Below are 21,749 nucleotides of genomic sequence, written 5' to 3'. Positions count from 1 at the left end.
TCGGACTACAACTCCCATCATCCCTGGCTAACAGGACCAGTGGTCAGGGATGATGGGAATTGTAGTCCCCAAACATCTGGAGGGCTGGGTTTCCCTATACCTGACCTACAGCCCTCACTGCACGGACTGCTACAAATCCCAATACAGTATTCCTGGCGGGTGGTGGGTGGGGAACCAGGTGCTTTAAATACAGGCTTCAGACGTGACCTTTGCCACGAGTTTACCCGAGGGAGTATTTTGAGCGTGCATTTTTTAAAAATTTTCTTTTGCCGCAAAACAACGTCTGAATAGCAGCCAGCCCGGAGCGGGGTAGGGCCGGATATTCCAGGGGGGAACGAGCTGGGCACCTACATTTCCCCATAGGGCCTAAACTGCAAGCAAGCTGCCGAAATGGCGGAGGCGGGGACGCCTTTAAGGCCCGAGCTCCCGCCCTCTTCTCCATTCTCCTCCTCCTCCGCCTGGGCTGCAGAGGCTCCTGCTCTGCGCGCGGCTCCGCGGCGCCCACCCCCCTCGACCCCGCCGGGCTTCCTCCTCGCACCCTTCCTGCTCTTCCCCGCCCAAGCGCAGCGCGGTTCGCCATGGCCTTCGCCACCCGCCCGTTCGTGCGCTTCTCGTCCGCCACCGCCACCGCCAAGAAGCTAGTGGTGAAACATGTGGCGGTGATCGGCGGCGGCCTCATGGGCGCCGGGATCGCCCAGGTGAGCTGCGCGGGGGGCGGAAGGGGCTGCTGCTGCTGCAGAACTTCAGGGGGTCCACTTGCCAAGAAGGCGTTTTCTTTTTTCTTGCTATGAGTTTAGTCCCTACTTGAGTTGCACCCAGGAATTTTGGTTGCCTCGAAACCTCACAAACTCGTAACCATCTCTGTGCTGGCGAAGGAGCCTCTTGCCAGGAATTCATTTCGTGTTTTAATTTCTTCATGCCCCTTTACAAGTGGAGGATATTGGTAGGCTATGCAAATGTTATTGTGAGGGTTTCTCAGAGCAGCTGGGGAGCTTGGTCTCCCGACGTGGTAAACGTGCCCCACCCCTTTGTCCCTGACACGTGTGTACGGTAGGTACACACACGTGTGTGTGTGTGTGTGTGTGTGTGTGTGTGTTTTGCAGGTGTTTAACTGGGAGGCTTCCCGCCCACCTGAGTGTATGGCTAGCGCAGGCTTGTTGCTCAGGTTCTCGTGCCTGCCTTCCCCCTCCCAAGGCTGTGCCTCGGCTGCATGGCTTTTTGAAGGCCAGAAGCAAAATTGCTCTTGGGTGCTTTGGCTGGGAAGATGCACATTTCATATCAGATAGGCAGCGAAATGCATGTGGCCTGAGTGGAATGTGGTTGAGCAAATGTCATGGTAAGTGTTCAAGGTCTTAGGCAGGAGGAGAGAGCATCATATTTCAAGCTATTATTACATATTTACGGGGGGGGGGGGTTGAGAGAAATTAGAATTTTCTGCCCCTGCAGAAAAATGCATTAACCATCCAGATATGTGGGATATTTACCTCAAAGGGACTAATAATGAGTAGTGCAACTTAATTCCCTCCCCCCCCCATGATCACATGTTTTGTCATATGGATGCTTAAATTTTTTTGCAGCTGTGAGGGTCCTTTGCAAGAAGACTTGGTTCCCACTTTAAAATTAACACTAGCAGCAAAGGAGCTCCCAAACCACCCTGTCTATGCCAAGGAAAAAACCAGTATTGTGTTCAGTGGTCTGGGATTGTGCAAATAGACCATAAAACACAATGTACACATGCACTGTATCCTGAGTTCCCTCTTTGTGAGGCTGTGATAAGGGAGGGTTTTTTGGGGGTGTGGTGATAGGATTGTGGACCTGCGCTCCAGTCAAGTGTGTTTTTTATACCTCTCCTGGTAATCTGCCTTTCAGGATCTGTTAAGAGCTGGCGCCTATCTCTTTTAGGTTGTGGGTGTTGCTCAACAGTATTATGCTGCAGGGCAGTAGACAATACTGCTATTGCAAGTTGCATGCCACATTGGGTTTCACAGATATTCTTTAATTGTGGTTTTCCTGTTGAATTGTAAACCGCCTTTTGGAAAGGCAGAGGAAAAAACGTTACAGATGTTTGCTCTTCTGCCTGTTTCTCCAGAGACTCAAAGTGGTTAACAGCAGTGCTGTTTTTCTAGAAAAAGAGGTGCCAGAACTCACCATGAACACCTCCCTTGTTCTATAATAATAATAATAATAATAATAATAATAATAATAATAATAATAATAAAATTTATTATTTATACCTTGCCCATCTGGCTGGGTTTTCCCAGCCACTCTGGGCAGCTCCCAACTTAATATTAAAAACACAATACAGCATTAAACATTAAAAGCTTCCCTGAACAGGGTTGCCTTCAGATGTCCTCTAAAGGTGTGGTAGTTGTTTTTCTCTTTGACATCTGGTGGGAGGGTGTTCCACAGGGCGGGCACCACTACCGAGAAGGCCCTCTGCCTGGTTCCCTGTAACCTCGCTTCTCACAGTGAGGGAACCGCCAGAAGGCCCTCGGCGCTGAACGAAGGGGCCTACCTGAGAGGTGCTGGAAGTGAGTTCGGGCTGGAAAAAAAAGCCCTGGTAATAAAAACAGACTAAAGCACAAAAGTGGGCAAACCAAAAAGTGTTTCCCACACACCCCTCCAACAGTACACCTCTGTCTTGTGGGGAAATTGGGTGAATTTTCAAATAAAAAATTATTTGAGCTTTGCACGAGCCCTGTTTTGTTTTTTTAAAAATAATTGGTCTGATCCATTCCTGTAATGCTGGTGTTAACATCCCTTGTGTGTTTTTCTCTACAGGACGTGTTGAAGTGAAAGGAATATAGTAATTAACTCTATAACCAGACTGTTGCTATACTGTTCAAGTTTCTATTTTAACATGTCCAAGAAGCACTGCAGATTGGTTTTATAGTATCACTTCTGTGTTCTTTACTTAAATGCCTTTTTCATTCTTTGCTTATAAAAGCATTAAAAAACCAACACCTGTAACTACCTCTAGCCTGCTTCCCATTGAGCACAGTCTCAAATAAGATTCAACTTCCTGTCCAGTTGGCTTCAATACATGCAGTGATAGGGGTGTCATCATGTTCTTTGTCTCAGGCAGCAAAATACTGGTATATTGTGCTGGCCTTGTTCCCAAAATTGCTTAGAATCTACAAAATGGGCAAGATGCTATGTTTTATGTAGGAGCATGCAAGTACTTCAAGTTACACAAGGTCTGCAAGTGAAATGACAATTTTTGCTATCTTGTATACACTAAAAAGCTAGTGCAATAAAAGGCATCCGTTTATTTATATACACCCCATAAGGAAGGGTATTTTGCTAACGTCATAAAAATGCACCACCCAACTTATTGCAGAAACCTTTATCCCAAATATATATATTTTAAATATATACCGTATGTTAAATTTCCAAGCACATCTCATATTGCAGAGAAGAGGTTTTCTTTTCGAACTAGGTCTTGCCATGTCAGAGAATGTGGATTTTTTTTGGGGGGGGGGAAATGATTGCTATTACAAAGTAACTTTTCTAAAGCAGGAAATGAGTTCTGTTACCATGTTTGGTCTCTGTAGGTGTGACAGGTGAAGGTTCATCTTGAACACCCTTGCCTCTTTTTGCTGAGTGCCTTTTGCTCCAGTAAGGAATGTGAGGGTTGGCTGAGGCACATTTTCCATTTGCAGCAATACTGTCTGCCCTTTGGTACCTAAGGAAATGTTTGGTCTTCCCTCACAATTCATCAATTTCAACCCCCCCTTTTTTTGTTTCCACCCCCCAGAAGGTAGAGGGCCATAACTACCCCACCCCACCACTTAAGACTGCTTGCTTTAATTCTTGTTCCCATTTGGGACCACTGCCACTTTGGGCACATAGCGATGACAGATGTTTGAACTTCTTCAAAGCTCTTAGATTTTCTTATGGCCTGAAGGGAGGAGACCTCTAGGTGGACAGACGCATATGTTTTTGTTACTAAGCTCAACACTTTTCAAATTGAATTATTCTTTAGGGCTCACGCTTGGGCACAACCAGTTTCAGTTGCTAGTCTGAAGACTGTTGCAAAGGTTTGCTGCCGAGTTTGGGCACTAAAACTGGATAAGGTTGAGCTGAAGAAGATTCAAAATACACTCAAACAAAAGACACATGGCATTTTGTTTTCTGCTTATCCTCTTTATCTACCCAGATGATAGACTGGAGCAAGGCCCCTTGCTTTTTTGCTTTTAAATTTTTGCAGTTTTCATCATGGGTATATTTTGTTTGCAAGGATGTAACACTGGGAAGGTTGGATAATCTGTCTGATAAGGAGATAGGGTCAGAGATCTGAGCTCTATAGAAGGTAGCTCTTTATCCTTGTTCACAGCTGCTGAACAATGCTGGGTTCTTTCTGTAGATATTTAGCAGCACTTCTTGGCACTGAAGGGCCATAGCTCAGTTGTAGAGCCTCTGTTTTGTATGCAGAAGGTTTCTAGTTCAATCCCAGGCATGTCCGAGTAGCATCGCAAATGACCCCTGTCTGAAACCCTGAAGAGATGCTGCCAGTCAGTGTAGACCAGGCATGGCCAAACGTGGCCCTCCAACTGTTTTGGGACTACAATTCCCATCACCCCTGACCACTGGTCTTGTTAGCTAGGGATGATAGGAGTTGTAGTCCCAAAACAGCTGGAGGGCCAAGTTTGGCCATGCCTAGTGTCGCCAGTACTGAGGCAGCTGCAGCGATGGTCTGATTTGCTATAAGTCACGTTCCTGTGTTGCTGATCCAGAGCAGTATAGTGGTTAAGAGTGTTGGGCTAGGACTAGAGTTCTATGAAGCTCACTGAGTGACCCTGGGCCAGCCACAAATCCACCTCACAGATTTGTTGTGAAGATAAAATGTGAGGACAGAACCATACCTTGAACTCTGGTTGTTAGCCAGAATATAAATGTACTAAATAAATAAATATTAGTATTGGGTGTGCACCTCTTTTTTCCTCATGGGTTCCTTTCCTTTTTCATCATTATTTTTCTCCCCCCCCCCTGTAGATTGCTGCAGCCACTGGCCACACTGTTGTATTAGTGGACCAGTCAGATGAAATACTGAATAAATCCAAGAAAGGAATTGAGGATAGTTTGAAAAAGCTGACAAAGAAAAAGTTTGCAGACAAACCTGAGGTGGGATCTTTATTATTTATAAATATTGGAAATAATTGATGCATATGACAAATCTACCTTGTTTGTTTGTTTATCTTTAATGCCTAGATAGACAATTGCAGCAATGTTAGATTAGCATAATATTTTAAATAGATTCCTTTCAAGAGCTGGGGTGAATTCCATGCTTATAACAACTCTGCTCTTTCCCCTGCCCCCAACCTCAGTCAACAAGCAGATGCAAACTTCCATACGTAGGCCGATTTTCTGCACATGTTAACCTTGCAAAAGGGAACTGTAAGAAGGTGATCTTGCATTCAGTACCTAGGGCTTCCGACAGTCTACAACCCTTCTAACCCCTTGCTTGTGTGGACCTGCACATACACACGTCTTAGCAAATTGGGGAACTGAATCTTGCCCTTCCCTTCCTTACATATTGCCCAAAGTGATACGAAGATAGTGTCATACGTGTGCAGGAAGAAACCTAAACACGTTGCAGAGTTCACAAAAATAGACCAGAGGCAATAGTACTTCATCGAGCAGAGCTTTACTTGTGCTGAAGGCAAATGAGTGTAATGGTCACGAATCCAGATACATTCAGGATTGGCACAGTCCATAAAAATATCCATTTGCAGCACTTACAAACTTATAACAAGAGTAAAACTTAACAATATAGCATACAGAAACAGAACACCACACCAGAAGGGAGAGAGATAGAAAGAGAAAGTAAAACCCAGGCTCCTTCTGGCCTATATTTATAGTCAGCATGACTTAATTGGAAGAGATAAGAAAACCAGTTCAAACCAGCTTCCCCGAAGGTATAACCCAAACAACTCATGACCCTTCTGCCTGCTTCTCTCACACAGAGAAGCTTCTAGTAGCTTATAGAATTGTCTCGTATTAATCAGAATAGGAAAGATCTCTATATACCAGATCAATACTTTCTGCACTAAGAAATGCAAACTGACAGATAGTGGGAGGGCAATGCACTCCCTTTCTCATGGCCAGACCATTATTTGGTTAAGTTTGGACTGACAGTGGCAGTTCCCCGCTGTAAGGATGGTAGGGCCATTTGGATGGCCCACCCTCAGAGACTGATGGAGCCAGATATGTTCCTGGATGTTCTGGGGAATTTTTCAGTTGAGAAAGCTGGTGATCCTATCAAAGCCCGGGTCTCTTGATATGAAATGATGAGATGAGATGAGCGGTATATATTATCACTCTTGAGTGTCCCCTCCGGCTTTGTGGAGCCCAAGCTGCTCCAGTCTATGAAAGAAGCCAGACGAGAACTGGAATGCAGGTGGTGCAAGTCTTGCTGGAAAACTGGCTGAACACTGGTAAATAACACATAATCGTGCGTACCATGTGGCAGCATGGACTGTGGAAAAAGTCTCATGTTGCAGCTTGCATTGCATCCCCAACAGAATTACTTCTGTTTCATTGTCAGGTCAGTTATTGAGGCAATTTGCTTTTCTCTTGTGTTAATTTACTGTATTTACTCAAATCTAATGCTCACCATTTTTGGCCACCTTTTTTCACAAATTACATTTCAAAAATTAAGGGCGCATTAAAAGGGTAAAGGGACCCCTGACCATTAGGTCCAGTCGTGACCGACTCTGGGGTTGCGGCACTAATCTTGCTTTACTGGCTGAGGGAGCCGCCGTACAGCTTCCAGGTCATGTGGCCAGCATGACTAAGCCGCTTCTGGCAAACCAGAGCAGCGCATGGAAACACTGTTTACCTTCCCGCCGGAGCGGTACCTATTTATCTACTTGAATTCGTGCTTTTGAACTGCTAGGTTGGCAGGAGCAGGGGCTGAGCAACGGGAGCTCACCCCGTTGTGGGGATTCAAACTGCCGACCTTCTGATCAGCAAGCCCTAGGCTCAGTGGTTTAACCACAGCGCCACCTGCCTCCCAAGGGCGCATTAGACTCAAGTAAATACAGTACTTTGCTAGTGGCTCCCTGTTTGTGGATTGTTCTCCCCAGGGATTTTCCGCTGGTGCCTTCATTATACACCTTTAGATGTCAGGCAAAAATGTGCCTTTTTAACTAGCTTAAACTTGGTTGATTGACATCTGCTGCCCTTTTATAATGTGTTTGGGAGGGGGGAATTATTGGGTTGTCTTTGTTTTTATTATGTATTTTCTGTTTTTTTATGTTGTGAACTGCCCTTAGACCTACAGATACAGGGTGGTATACAAATATAATAATAGTAATGATAATAGCCTGTATTGTGTGTTAGGAGCAGCGGTGTGCTAGGAGACTGGGGGATTGCAGCATTCATGCACAGCTAGCAGGAGCGCTTAATTTTAATGTGCAGCACTATATTTGTTTTATTTGTTGAAACACATTTTTTACTGTTGAAATTGTAATGCATCCTATGAAGGCAAATGAAATGCTCTGTGAACGGATTTTTCTTGTTTCTCAGGCTGGTGCTGAGTTCATTGAGAAGACCTTAAAGAACCTGACCACGAGCACAGATCCAGTCTCTGTAATCCACAGCACTGACCTCGTAGTGGAAGCCATTGTGGAAAACATAGCAGTAAAAAACGAGCTCTTCAAGACATTGGATAAGTTTGCACCGGAGTATGTTCATAAAATGTTATAAAACTAATGCAGAATGTCCTTGTTATCTACTAACTTTCACTAAAATATGGGCCTGTACAGAGGAGGGGAGGCGAGCCAAAATCTCCTATCCATCCACCCTTTCCCACTGATTGGTGTTTAGCTGGATATTTAGGCTTTCCAGATGCTTCCAGATGGGGAATTTGCAGGCAGATTATTGGGATATCACAAAATGGGTTGTTGCTTCTAGGGTTTCTCTCCCCGCTTACTGAAAGCAGATTAAATGGGAGAGGGAACTATGAGCTGGTATGTGTGAAACCTACGGCTGTGATTATTTCAAAATTGATTGGTGAGCTGTTACCTCCTCCTCCCCTCAAAAAACTTGGGCAAAGAGGTGCCTCTTCAATTAAAAGTGAAAAAGAAAATAAACATTGCAGCTATTTCACCAGCAGTGCAAACTGAGATGCTTCAAAAGAAAGCATTCAGTATGAAGATTTAAGTGCTACAGGAAGTTTGGAAGCTCATCGTAATTCCGTATATATTATTTGGTGGTAGCTAATCATTTGAAGTTCCCCTGATTCTTCTTCTTCTTCTTCTTCTTCTTCTTCTTCTTCTTCTTCTTCTTCTTCTTCTTCTTCTTCTTCTTCTTCTTCTTCTTCTTCTTCTTCTTCTTTGCTCACAGCCTGAGAACTGAATGAAGATACTAACTTCTGAAGCGAACGGAGGTGGAGCAGTTCTCCACTTGTGAGCAAAGATTAAAAAGATATCCCCATGCCAAAGAGACACCTCCAATCAATTATTTATGTAAAGTCCCGCCCAGGCCTCCAGCTGCTCATGCCAAAGAAATTTAATCTTTGCTACCACTGTCGTTTCTGAAGAATCCTACCCTTAAGTGAGCAGCATTATACTTCTTTCTAGACTGATAAAATAACCAACTAAGGAGGCTGAAGGGGGGGATTAATATAAAATAGGCCTATTCTAAAGTGGTATATTTATCAGATTGGTTTGGTTATTACTGAATGTTTGTGGGCAGTCTGCTGACTCCTATTCTTCTTCCACAGTAGATAGTAGTCTGTTACATTTTACATTTATTATTTACTAAAACATTCTGTACCACCTCTCGCATCAAGTCTCAAGGTGGTGTACAGTAACATTTAAAAACAACAACACCATTTCAGTGAGATAAAGATACCGCTGATAATTCAGGGCAGAATTAAAGTCTCGCTGAAATTAATTGCCCACAAATGCCTGGGAACATAAATATGCATTTAACAGGCTTTGAAACGCCATCAGTGTTGGTGCTTGCGTCAGCTTCGACGCAATCCCTAGACAGGGTGCCACTGCAGAGAAGCCCTCCCTGGCCATAGAATCATAGTATTGCAGAGTTGAAAAGGGATCCCAAGGGCCATCTAGTCCAACCCCCTGCAATGCAGGAATCTTAGCTAAAGCACCCATGACAGATGGCCCTCCAACCTTTGCTTTAAAACCTCCCAAGGAAGGAGAATCCACAACCTGCTACTAAGCAAGTCTCCATGGGCTGGAGTACAACCTTGGGGGGGGGGGGTCTCAGACCAAGTAGGGTAAGGTGTTCCTTTGACTAACCAGTTCCCAAGTTTAGAGCTTTATAGGGGAGAACCAAAGCATCAAACTTGACCCAGTGACCTCTTGGCATGTAATGTATACATAGCAGGACACCCCAGCGAATAGCTTAGCTGCTGCATTTTGCAATACAGGCGACTCCCCGTTTATGCAGAAGTTTCGTTCCGGGGCCCCCCTGTGTGCATACAGCTGTTGAGCCGAGTAGTGCGGCAGCAGCAAGAGCTCCCACGCGCCATTTTGGACCCCTTGGAGTCATCATCCCCCCCCCACACTTTTGGTTCGTGGGCATCCTCTTTAGCTCAGGCCATGGGGAGTTTCCAGCTCTCTCCTGCCATTTCAGGTTAGAATTAAAATAAGCCGTAGCAGGATTTCTAAGCATTTGCACAATATAAGCCATACCCCGAAAATAAGACATAGTGATAGGGGCAGTTCTGGAGGGCGCCAAGGAAGAGGCGAGGCTGGACGCGTAATCAAAAATAAGACATTCCCTGAAAATAAGCCATAGTGTGTCTTCTTGAGGAAAAATAAATATAAGACGGTGTCTTGTTTTCGAGGAAACGCGGTACTTACATATTTCCCTGCAGTTACGTGCAAGTGAGGAGTCGCCTGTATAGTTTCAGCCTCCAGACCAGCCTTTAGGGAAACCTCAGATTGCATTACGGTAGTCCAGTATTGAGGTTATTGGTGCATGAATTGCAGTGGCAAAAGTACCTATCTCTAGGGAAAGTTCCAGCTGGCCTACCAGCCATATCTGAGAAAAGGTATTCCTACTGACTGCAGCCACCTGGGCTCTGGAACAGGGAGCATCATCACACATAATCAGTTCAGAAGGGTACTAGATTAATCAGGTGGCAAACTTTAAACTGCAGCTAATATTATTATTAATTAATTGCACCACACAGTTGAGTAAATCTTGCATTAAGCCTGTTAATAATTCACTGGAATTGATTGGGCTTTACCACTTCTAGCAGCCTTCCCCCCCTTTTTTTTTCTTTTGGTACATTTGGACCACACTTCTGTCTTCCTGTTAACAGGCTGACTCTTTCTGAGACTTATAAAATTAGGTCACCAGAGAAAATGAGTTCACTAGTTGAAGCAGAAAATAGAACAGTGAGGGGTGACTTCTGAACCATACTATTTTAATTTTTATTCCCATTATATATATCCCACAAGGTGGCGCTGCAAATGTGGGAATAGATTTTATTAAGGTTATTGGAGTGGTGCTGGAATTTTAAAGGATGCATTTTAAAAGAGTGTGCCATGTAGACTCTTACTCACAACTGAAAGCTTGTTGGAGGGGCATCTGGCTGTGACTTCTGTGTCACTGAATCTTTATTTGAGATTCAGAAACACGCAACACTTTGAAGACTATGAAATAAGATGTGTAAGATGTAACTTTTTAACACTGCAGCTAGTAAGGTTTTGCTGTTTCTGGGTACATGGGACTCTACATAATGCAACTGGTACATGCCTAAAGAGCAAGTAAATCACACAAATACGAACAACTTAAAATACGATTGCAATTTATTTTATTTTAAGTATCCCAAGCCTGCTGTTTATTAAATTCAACCTTAGAGCGGGGTACAACATAATAAACATGATGCTTAATAAAAAAACCACCTCATAGGCATAACTAATGTAAGTTAATATGTTGCATTACAGTATAAGTCAGGCATCCCCAAACTTTGGCCCTCCGGATGTTTTGGACTACAATTCCCATCATCCCTGACCACCGGTCCTCTTAGCTAGGGATCACGGGAGCTGTAGGCAAAACATCTGGAGGGCCACAGTTTGGGGATGCCTGGTATTAGTACAGGTAGTAGAAGGCCAGGCCCCGTTTCCAGCAATAACAACTAGACCAAAGGATTGGGTGAGGAAATACGTTTTTACCTGGTGCCAAAAAAATCCCATTGGTGTTACTGCCATTTGAACCTCAGAGGGAAGTTCACCCAGGAATTGCGATGTCCATGTCAAGCATCCCTGCTACTTTTATAAACTATTATTTTAACATGCTCTATGTGGGGCTGCCTTGGTAAAGTGCTCAGAAACTTCATCTGGCTCAAAGAGCTGCAGCCAAGATTGCTGACGTGGGCTGGTTGTATAAGCTCTATATGGCTTTGGCCTAAGCTATCTGAAAGACCATACTGCCTCATACAAACCTGTCCAGGTTTTGATATGTTTAGTGGGAGGTCCTGCCACGCTCACAGGCACTCTGGGGCGGGAAGCAAAAGAGGGCCTTATCTGTGCCTGCTCCCAGACATTTCAATTCCAAGCAGTAAATTTCCAGAGTTCTGTATCTTCTGTAAAGTGTTGGACCAGGACCTGAGAGACCAGCGTTCAAGGTCCCACTCATCCATGAAGCTCACTGTGTGGTGTTGGGCCAGTCACTGCTTCTCACACTAACCTACCTCACAGGATTGTTGTGGAAATTAATAGAAGGAGAGGGAGAATCATGTATGCCACCTTGGAACTCCTTGTAGGGAAAATGTATGGTATGAATAAAAATAAATAATAGCCTATAGGGTCCTGAGAGCAGAGAGCTGCAACTGATGCCAAATGCATGGTGCTTCTCCACAGGCATACCATATTTGCCAGCAACACATCATCATTGCCCATCACGGAGATAGCCAATGCTACCACGAGGCAGGACCGTTTTGGTGGCCTACATTTCTTTAATCCGGTGCCTTTGATGAAACTTGTGGAGGTAAAAGGGTTTTGAAAATGTTCTAAAATGTTGCAGCATGGTCGGAGTGTGTTGCTCCCTGTGTGTTGCAGAGGTTCTCCATGTTTGTTTGTTTGTTTGTTTGTTTATTATTTCACCTTCTGTCTCCGTTTTTGATCAGTCCTCATCCCAGGGCAGGTTTCTTGCACCACAGATAGAAGAATCATGTTAATCTACGGTAAAAAAACCAGGATGAGATTTAAACATCAGACTTTTTAAAACAATTTTTTTAAAAAAAATGAGCAGAAAGAACAGCATATTGATTCACAGCTAGCACATTATGTTGGCACCCTCGGAAGGCCTGGGGGAGAAGGTGTATCTGGCACCAACAAGTGAGTGGGGTCCGTGCTAGGCACACCTGCCAAGTGAGGGTTTCCCATAGCGATGCTTGTTGTTCTGCTCTGGTCACTTCTAGTGCTATTTTGATAGCACAGGGGTTCAGAGGGTAAAAGCTGCTCAATTAAGGTGGTGCTGGATATTCAGGTGGGGCTCTGTTATTCCCTCTAATGGTGAGAGTCGAGAGCACCGGAGCCACGACGGGACTGCTGAGAGACAGGTGAACTTATTTCCGGCTGATCGTCCCTGAGAGAACAAGGAAAGCTCTTCAAAATGACTGTCCCGGGATAGGAAACATACAGTGGTACCTCGGTTTGCAACCACAATTGGTTCCGGGGAGCCGGTCGCTCCCGGAGTTGGTCGCTCCCCGAGGCACGCTTCTGCTCGTGCACGAAGCACTGATAGAGCGCTTCTGCACAATGCAGCTTTTTATCCAGAAAAGAGTTAAAGATTATATATATATATAATCACTACATGTAGACTCTTATGAGTAGCTGACACAGGTATAGATTACTTGTACCTAGGGAAAGCATGGTATGTGTACACCAAACCTCCACATGTTACCTCCCCCCCCCCCGGGAGATCCACGGATTGTGAACTGATCTCAGGGCAATTCACAACATAAAATTATATTATAAAAACCACAAAAGGCATAATAAAAATAAGAACAGCAACAGGCCAATGATCCACCCTCCTTAGTGGGTGTAGAGGCAGCGTGTACGTGTGTTCAGTGTAATGTGTGAGCAAGTATTGTGTTGGTCCCTCTCTCAGGATGGGTGCTTTTATGAAAGTTAAACTTGTTGTTGATGTAAAGAGAGAACCCTCCCAGCCCATGATGGTTTTGTTCTTAGGTTATCAAGACGCCAATGACCAGCCAAAAGACTTTCGAGTCCCTCATGGATTTCAGCAAAGCATTGGGGAAGAATCCAGTCTCGTGTAAGGCAAGTATATTTTATATTTTGGGAGGGGGGAGGTCCAGGTAAGTTCAGAGTGCTTCAGACTTGGCTGCATTGGGGAATTTTTCTGCTATGCTCACGAAGCCATCCTTTAAATTTTTATTTTTTTTAAAAAAATCACAGACAACAGGTTGCCAAAAATGATTTTTTTATAACTCAGTGCTCTGCCAGCCCCCTCTGCCTGCCTTCTTACCAATCTGACGGGTGGTTCTGGCTGTCAGCTGCCTCCTCCTTAATTTCATTGCTACCTTTGTAGAACTTGGAACAGAGAAGAGGATGGGGAGAAAACTAGAATTAGTTGTCTCTGCCTGCCCTTGGATGCGGTTCCACCGAGTGTTGGTCTCACTGCCTTCTTCCAGTCGCAGTGGCCACCTGCCACCATTGCTGACTAGATTTATTACAAATGATCATCATATCTGAAAGGCCAGTCCAAGCCAAATAGAAGAGATTTGGGGCAGGACAGAAAGAGAACAGTAGAAATGACAAAAATTGTAGGACAGATTCATGATGCTCCTGAGACAAGCTGGTGTGCTATAATGTCTAAGACTAAGCTCAGGAAGTCATTGAGTTAAATTTGCCAGTAGGTAGTCTTAGACAAGTGCTTCTCAGCTCTAGCCACCACCACCAGCAGCCACCAGATCTACATACTGTAATATAATTTATTGACTGTTTATTGACATTTTGACTCTTCACATTCTTGCTGTTTGGTTTCTGCTTTAGTAATTGCATTATAATTATGGGTTGTTGTTGGTGGTGGTTTTTTGTAATCTGCTTTGAAGTGGAGGAGAAGGAGAAACTACACACAAATATTGGTTAATAATACTAGTCTAACGTGCAGAGTTACAAGCTAATGTACATGAAACACTTTGAACATTGGAACGCGTTCTGTAAATGCTAACATAGTATTATTGGCACAACGAGGAATGCACCACTTGTCTATTGTATTCTGTAGCTGATTCTCCTTCCTCTCGCTTTCGACCTAGTAGGCACATTTTGAAATAACTTATCATTATAGAACTTGATAGGGTCCACTTTAATCCCTGTTTTTCTGTTGACAGGACACTCCTGGGTTTGTTGTCAACAGGCTCCTTGTGCCTTACCTGATGGAAGCAGTTCGGCTCTTTGAGAGGGGTAAAGATAAGCAGAGTTCTGCTTTGTGGGATATGAAGGGCTTATTTGTGTTGTGCTGTGGAACGTTCTCAAGCAATCATTTTCTCTGGCATTTCAGAAATCAGAATGAAAAATAAATTCTTGAAACTATTCCTGTTAATGTGGGGAAATTAGCTCTGTGAAGTAGATACTTGTGTGAAACTGGTTGTGTTTTTGTTAAGTTAGACAAAACCCTTTTGGCATATGCACACAACTTGAGAGAGTCCACACCAGATCTCTTCTGACACATGTTTCCTCATTCACCCCATCACTCCGCTTTTCTTTCATTGTGAGTGCAGCATTGCTCTTAGATTCCCTGTGTGCTCAACTTGTTCATTATCTAGCAGTGTTGACAATACAACATGGACTAGAGAGCTGGTGCCATTTTGCATACTCTGGTGGAACTCAGTTAGTACAGTCTGCATGGCCACAATCCAGACTTTTTGATAGAACACAGTGTTTATTATCTGCCATTATAACTCTGACTCATTTTTTAAAAATCCCCCCATACTCAAAATTAGCATATTGGGCTTTGGAACGGAGGATATCTCTGGAACTGGGTGTATTAATTATCATTTCAATTAAACTGGGAGGTGCCAAATTGCAGTTGGAGGCATTGTACTGAACAATGTTGTTCTTAAGCTTTTTTATTTTAACTCTGTGTACAAAATTGGAGCAAAAAAGAATCTAGATCACGGGTGTCAAACACAAGGCCCGGGGGCCAAATCCGGCCCGCCAGACCTTGTCATGTGGCCCGCCGAGCACCCCAGCCAGCCCAGCGGGACCCAGCAGTGGGACCTTGCTGCTGAAGCGCCGCGCCAACAAAGCGCCGACAAACAGCTGGGGCCGGGGAAATGCTTTTTGCCCCTGGGTCCCTTCGCGCTCTTTTCTGGCGCTGAATCAAGGCGGCGACCCCCCCTTCCCTTTCTTTCTTCCTCTCTCTCGTTCTTATTCTTTCTTTCCCTCTCCTTCCTTCCTTCTTTATCTCTGTCTTCTCTCCCTCTTTCTTTTTCTTTCCTTCTTTATTCCTTCTTTCCTACTCTTCTTTCTCTCACCTCTTTCCTTCCTCTCTCCCTCCTGCTCCCTCTTTTCTTTCTTCCTTCCTTCCTTCCTTCCTTCCTTCCTTCCTTCCTTCCTTCCTTCCTTCCGTCCTTCCCAACTTTCTTCCTCTCCCTCATTCTTATTCTTTCTTTCCCTCTACTTCCTTCCATCTTTCTCCCTTTCCGTCTTCTCTCCCTCTTTCTTTTTCTTTCCTTCTTTATTCTCTTCCTTATTTCCTACTCTTCTTTCTCTTCCCTCTTTCCTTCCTTCCTTCCTTCCTTCCTCTCTCCCTCCCACTCCCTCCCTCCCTCCCTCCCTCCCTCCTTCCTTCCTTCCTCCCCTCCCCTCCCCTCCCCTCCCTCTCCCTCTCCTCAGAAACATAGGATGCTGCTTTATACTTCTGGCCCTTAAACCCTGGAACCAGGAGAGCAGCTCCAGTGAGTCAACCTCAGCCAGTCCCTTTGGTGAAGGGTGGTGGCTCACTGGCAGAACATCTGTCCTGCATGCAGAAGGACCCCAGCATCTCCAGGTACTAGTAGCTCTGCAAAGGTCCTGCATGAAACCCTAGCAAGCCTCCACCACCCAGTGCAGTTACCAAAAATCATTTTTCAATAAATTGTACAATAATTCTACATTTGAATATCTACTTGCCATTATTCTGACTATGTTTCTGCTTTCAGAGCTAGTTATTACTTACATTATTACAAAAAACAGTAATAATTGAATGCAGTGACAATAATTTATGATAATAAAGAGTGGACACATAGTCCTACAGATACAACCGGCCCTTTGAGGGTGACCAAACTGCTAATGCGGCCCCCGATGAATTTGAGTTTGACACCCCTGATCTAGATACATGAACTGAAAAGTGAGTATTAAAAAACATACATCAGTAGGCATAATGAATAATGAGTTTTGTTCTTCTTGCCCAGGCTGGGTATACTCTGGGCTAAAATATCCAAATTGTACATTGGGTTCTGTAAAGACCTATGCCAGGTACAGCTGGCCTGCTGCAGCAATGGGAAGTCTTGCTCAGAGATTATTATTTTTTTGCAAGCATTGTGCTCACACTTTCAAGCCCATCTTTATGTCATCAATATTAGCCTCGTATCTGGCATTGCTTGGGAATTTTAAGAAACCAGCAAAATAAGTGCAGTTTTACATCAGTGCTTAAAATCAGTGCAATTTTAAAAGATCCAGTCCGCCATCTTGATTCAAAATGGTGTCCATTTGCAGACAAAAAGACTGATCCTTGATCTCAGGAACCATCGCACACAATTTGATTAAGATACAGGTACCTTAATCGGTTTCCAAATATTGCATCCCGAACAATTTTCCAAAAAGACATAGTTGATGCCGTTAGAGATAGGAAACTTGCTTTAGAAAGACTGGTCTTTGGGAGATTGGATCCCATGATCCACCCATAGTTCTCTCTTTGCCAGTCTTTCTGACATTCCTGGGCCAGCACAAATGTTTTTGAGCAATGAAAATGCCTTGGGGCATTGTGATCCATTTCTCTTCTCTGTGTACCATTTTACTGCTACAGTGGCTCATAGGCTAGATGGGGTTGAAGAAAGCAGTTTGATGGGAGTAGGAATAATGAGCCGGGGGCAAATTAACTGCTAGCACAAAGTGCTGGACAGTTCCTGCCCTGGTACTGCGTTGATGGAAATAAGGAATTATTATTTTTTCTTTCATACCTGAGAGCCAGCCTTGAAATGAGCCTTGTCGTCTTCAAAGGAAACACGCTTGTTGTGTGAAGAGCTAAAGAGAAAGTTACTCTGTTGTAACTGTTCAGATTAAGACCCCTTTCATGGTTGTCTGCTATTAAGAATGTTTTATTTCAAACATTTTATTTGGAAAGCAGCCTTCCCTTGCAGATGAAAGACCTGCATTATCAGGATCTCCGCAAATATATTTTAAATATTAAAAGCTCCCTTTGTAGTTCATAAAAGTGTCTTCAGCTTGTGAAACAAAATTAACTATACTTCTTGCTTATCCATCAACAAATACTGCTAATTACTCCTCAAAGGCAGCATAAGAACAAATTAGAGTGATTTTTCAAAAAGCAAAGGAGTGGCATTATGGAAACAACTTTTGTTTTATCTGAAAGCTCACCATATAAAGTGCTTCGGTTAAATGTTGCATTCCTGCATGCATAAAATATATAACCATTTTAAATTTACATGGGTGAGAAACGGGATGTGGCTTTGTCTGAGTAAATGTATTCTTTAATTTAAGTCTTCGCCCCCTCCCTTCGGCTAAGTAGCATCCTGATTTTTGTTTTTGATGTGGCTTTTTAAAAATTTAAGACTTGGGATTTTAAGAACTTGTTGGAAAATGTATTAAAACTAATGTGGTAAAAAAAAAAAAAGCTTGGCATCTCACTGCAACACGATGTTTTGCTTTAATTGTGCCAGACTTGAGAGAGGTTTTATTTGTTCCAGCAGGAGAGGTAAAGGCCAGTGTAATTTTGTGTATTAAATTGTAGTTTATAGCTTGGTCCTTGGCCTTTTGCTCACACCCTCCTAATTTTTTTTTTTTAAATCAAAGTAAGGTGGAAGTTCTAGCATACGATTTTTCAGACTTTCCATTTTCAGGGAGTGCTTTCTACATTAACACAGCTTTCTGAAGAATCACCTAAGCCTCTGTCATGGAACCTTTTTACACTGCACAGGATTCTGTTTGCTGTGCTCCTGTTGGGCACTGAGCCTGCATTTTTGACTTTACTATTGCATCAAACTCAATGCATGTGCCATGCAGACCCTGCTGTTGTGCCCACTCACCTCCCATTTGTAGGTAAATGGGGAGAGGAGTGAGTCAAGCTCAGAATGAAGCCACTGACCCCTGTTAAAAGCAGGGAAACCACTGGGAAGCCACATCTTTAGTGATAATCTATTAACTGGTATACGGATGTTGTGCAGTTTCTGCAGCAAAGCCTTCTTAAAAGCTGCTGCTTTATTGAATGCGGAGCGCAAATGCCTTAGTGAGTTGAAACCAAGTTTTGGGCCTCGAAAGAAGGGAGAACAGATGCTGATCTGTGTTAACCTGCCTGTCAACTGTGTCCTTAGGAGATGCATCAAAGGAAGATATTGACGTTGCCATGAAGCTCGGGGCAGGCTATCCCATGGGCCCGTTCGAACTCCTGGACTACGTTGGTCTGGATACCAGTAAATATATTATAGATGGTATGTACATTTTTTCCTGACGAGCTTGATGATATATATATTTGCATGCATCTTTCCTTACCGAAATAAACCCAAAGTGGCTCACAAGTTAAAATAGATATGGTGTGTCCCCAGTGTGGTGTAGTGGTTAAGAGCGGTAGATTCGTAATCTGGGGAACCGGGTTTGCGTCTCCGCTCCTCCACATGCAGCTGCTGGGTGACCTTTGGCTATTTACACTTCTCTGAAGTCTCTCAGCCCCACCCACCTCACAGAGTGTTTGTTGTGGGCGAGGAAGGGAAAGGAGAATGTTAGCCGCTTTGAGACTCCTTCGGGTAGTGATAAAGTGGGATATCAAATCCAAACTCTTCTTCTTCTGTTCTTCTGTTCTTGCAAACTGCTAACTGGGCTTTGTGAAACTTCAGTTGTGTTGAATTCTGTTGCTATTCTCACAGGGGGGGGGAAGTGAGTATTTTCTTCCTGAGAATCACAGAAGAGGGTTCCTTATGGCCTGACTCAGTCTTGCTTCTGGTAAGAGTAAGCTTGACTAAACTACAGGTTATGGTAGGTTTCCCCCCCACTGCAAGGGATCTTTGTCAACAGTTCACTTGGAGGAGCTATAGATGACAATTGCATCAGCACAATCTCTATGTTAGGGAGAGTTTTAGTGGTCCTGGGGCTGTGTGTGTGTGTGTGCTACTAGAGCAGGCTCGGGGAACCTGTGGTTCTATGGATTTTGGACTATAGTTCCCATCACTATGGGAATCTGCATAACATCACCTGAGTCACTAAGAGCTGTCCTTAGTCTTGAATAAAGTGGAAGGGAGGGAAGAGGTGCTGGATTTTCAGAATTCAGTCCTGGAATTCCCCTCCAGTCCTTTTTGAGCAGGTGAAGTATGCAGTTTCCCCCTCCATTCTCAACTACCCCAGGTGAGTTAGTTGGGAATAAAGGCCTTGAAAATAACGAGCATCTAATCAAATTGAGACTTTACGTAACGGGCATGCGCTGCTACTTTCCCCTTCTCTCACCAGGGTGGCATTCGTTAGAGCCAGACAACCCTCTCTTTGCTCCAAGCCCGCTGTTGGATAAACTCGTAGAGGAGAAGAAGCTGGGGAAGAAGACTGGAGAAGGATTTTACAAATACAAATGAACTTTGCCATGTTTTTCCAGAGTTAAGGACAACCTCTTTGTGCCATTTGGATGTACTTGGAATGCTGCTTAATCAGGGCTTTTAAAAAGAAGTCAACACTACTATATAATCAAAATGCACAATGTTTTCTTGAGGCAATTGTTTTCCTGGGTTAATGATTTTCTTGATCTATGATTCTGAGAGCTTTACATTCTCAAAGTGCCTTTCTTTCATAAGCTCCCTGTCTCAAAGGCCAAATAAATGGGGTCTGAGTTAATAAGACTTGTAGCAAGCATCCTGTTTAAGAGGCGGACATTTCAATGCGAATAAAATAGTCCCAAGATCATCTTGATAAGCAGCGCACTGCTTTTAAATTATCTTTTTCCTTCTTGGCCAGTAGGTGGCATTATGACATTGTTCTCAACACAAGTTCTCGACACAAGCTTTTGCATGTCAGCCAGTAACATTTTTTCAAAGGCAAGCTTGCACATACTGGTGCAAATGAGTGATACCTTCACCATTCTCTCCTTTATTCTATTGTCACTGTATAGGTTTTCAGCTTTAAACCTGGACGCGTGTACCTGCCTTACTTAATAAATAGAGGTGAAGCAGACTTAGGAACAGCAGCAGAGAGTTCCTAAGCTACTTAATAATTAAAAAAAGGGGGGGGCTCCCTTGCTAAGGAAACCGAGGTATGATCTTTCCAGCCTTTGTTTTTCTTCATTTAAAAGCCACCCATCTAAGTGTGGCTACAACTGCAACTAAAGCTTATGCAGATTCCACTAAATTCACTGCACAGGTTTCCACCTCTGCTTTAGAGTCTCGGGTAGGAAAAATACTAGAGCCTTGCAGAAATTATGCATGAAGTTTGAGACGACTGCTTTTGGCTATGTGTGGGGGGCGGTAGCTAAGAACTGGATACAAAGATAGCAAGTATAGCTGTTTGGGATTTACCGGTACTTCTTTTTCCATATACCTGGCTTAAATTACATTAAGAGTCTGGCAAGGATGCAAAGCCAACAGGAGTGAAAGTGCTTTGCATGAGTGATAAACGGATATTTTTGTTCAGGTTAAGCTATATAAAGTTTAAATTCTCCATATAGCTGCAATCCCCACGAAAAAGAACCTTGTATTGCCTAATCCCTTCCCAGTATTATTATTATTATTAATTACTACAACTACTATTTTAATAGGTTGTCCTCCCTTCACCCTAAGGTCCCAAGGTAGGTTACAACAGTTAAAATACAATGCTAAAAACAGCTTAAACAACCTACGGCTGCAAAAAATAGGGTGGCAGGTGTCAAAGAGTTGGGTCTTCTGCATTTGTCAAAAGCTGTATTTTCACAACTAAGGAAGGGGCTGCCACAGTGAATGCCCTCTCCCAGCCCACCACCTCCCTGAGCTTCTGAGGGTGGTGGAACTACCAATGGGGACCTCTCTGCTGAACCTTGACACCCGAGGGGGTCTGTAGAGACCTCCCCTGCCTTACCCTTCCCTTTTCTCTTGGAGAATACTGGGCTGGCAAAGGAAAGGAAGAAAATTAGTGTTTGGATCTGCATTATTTTATGGCTATAGATAGGAAGGAACTGGAGCGAACAGAAATGCAGGAAAATTAAGTGGGAGTCAGAGGCTTGTTAGAAAGTTGTACTGTGACAAGTGTTTCTGTCGGCAGCATAGCTGTAAACCAGGCACCCCCAAACTCTGCCCTCCAGATGTTTTGGGACTACAATTCCCATCATCCCTAGCTAACAGGACCAGTGGTCAGGGATGATGGGAGTTGTAGTCCTAAAACATCTGGAGGGCTGAGTTTGCCCATGCCTGCTGTAAACCAAGGTGATAAATGGATGCCTGTTAGAGCCCTAAATTGTCAAGATTTAATTGTGAATCAAACATTCACTGAAGTGAATATGTAGGTCACTGTGAAGCTTGCTTGTCTCCCCCCCCCCCCCCCGCTGCCTCCTATCAAAAAAGACTATTGGTACTA

The 21,749-nt window shown here is 43.8% G+C and overlaps 1 protein-coding gene across 1 annotated transcript; it reads left to right on the top strand.

Moving 5' to 3' along the window:
• The first annotated feature begins 555 nt into the window (after positions 1-555).
• On the top strand, positions 556-20,120 carry HADH (hydroxyacyl-CoA dehydrogenase). The gene is made up of 8 exons (XM_035111582.3): positions 556-698; positions 4,996-5,124; positions 7,531-7,688; positions 11,844-11,970; positions 13,176-13,265; positions 14,339-14,411; positions 18,542-18,658; positions 19,668-20,120. The coding sequence occupies exons 1-8, from the start codon at positions 579-581 to the stop codon at positions 19,784-19,786; spliced, it is 933 nt and encodes a 310-aa protein (XP_034967473.3). The 5' UTR covers positions 556-578; the 3' UTR covers positions 19,787-20,120.
• The last annotated feature ends 1,629 nt before the right edge of the window (positions 20,121-21,749 follow it).

This window comes from Zootoca vivipara, chromosome Z1 (assembly GCF_965207765.1).
Source record: "Zootoca vivipara chromosome Z1, rZooViv2.hap1.1, whole genome shotgun sequence".
Taxonomy (NCBI): domain Eukaryota; kingdom Metazoa; phylum Chordata; class Lepidosauria; order Squamata; family Lacertidae; genus Zootoca; species Zootoca vivipara.
This window is presented reverse-complemented; position numbering and strand designations above follow the sequence as displayed.

Bases quoted from the DNA above. Each gene is read 5' to 3' on its own strand.
- HADH (XM_035111582.3), top strand. From the start codon at position 579: ATGGCCTTCGCCACCCGCCCGTTCGTGCGCTTCTCGTCCGCCACCGCC. The intron at 11,971-13,175 runs GTAAAAGGGTTT...TTTTGTTCTTAG, and splicing joins CTTTGATGAAACTTGTGGAG to GTTATCAAGACGCCAATGAC. The intron at 13,266-14,338 runs GCAAGTATATTT...TTCTGTTGACAG, and splicing joins AGAATCCAGTCTCGTGTAAG to GACACTCCTGGGTTTGTTGT.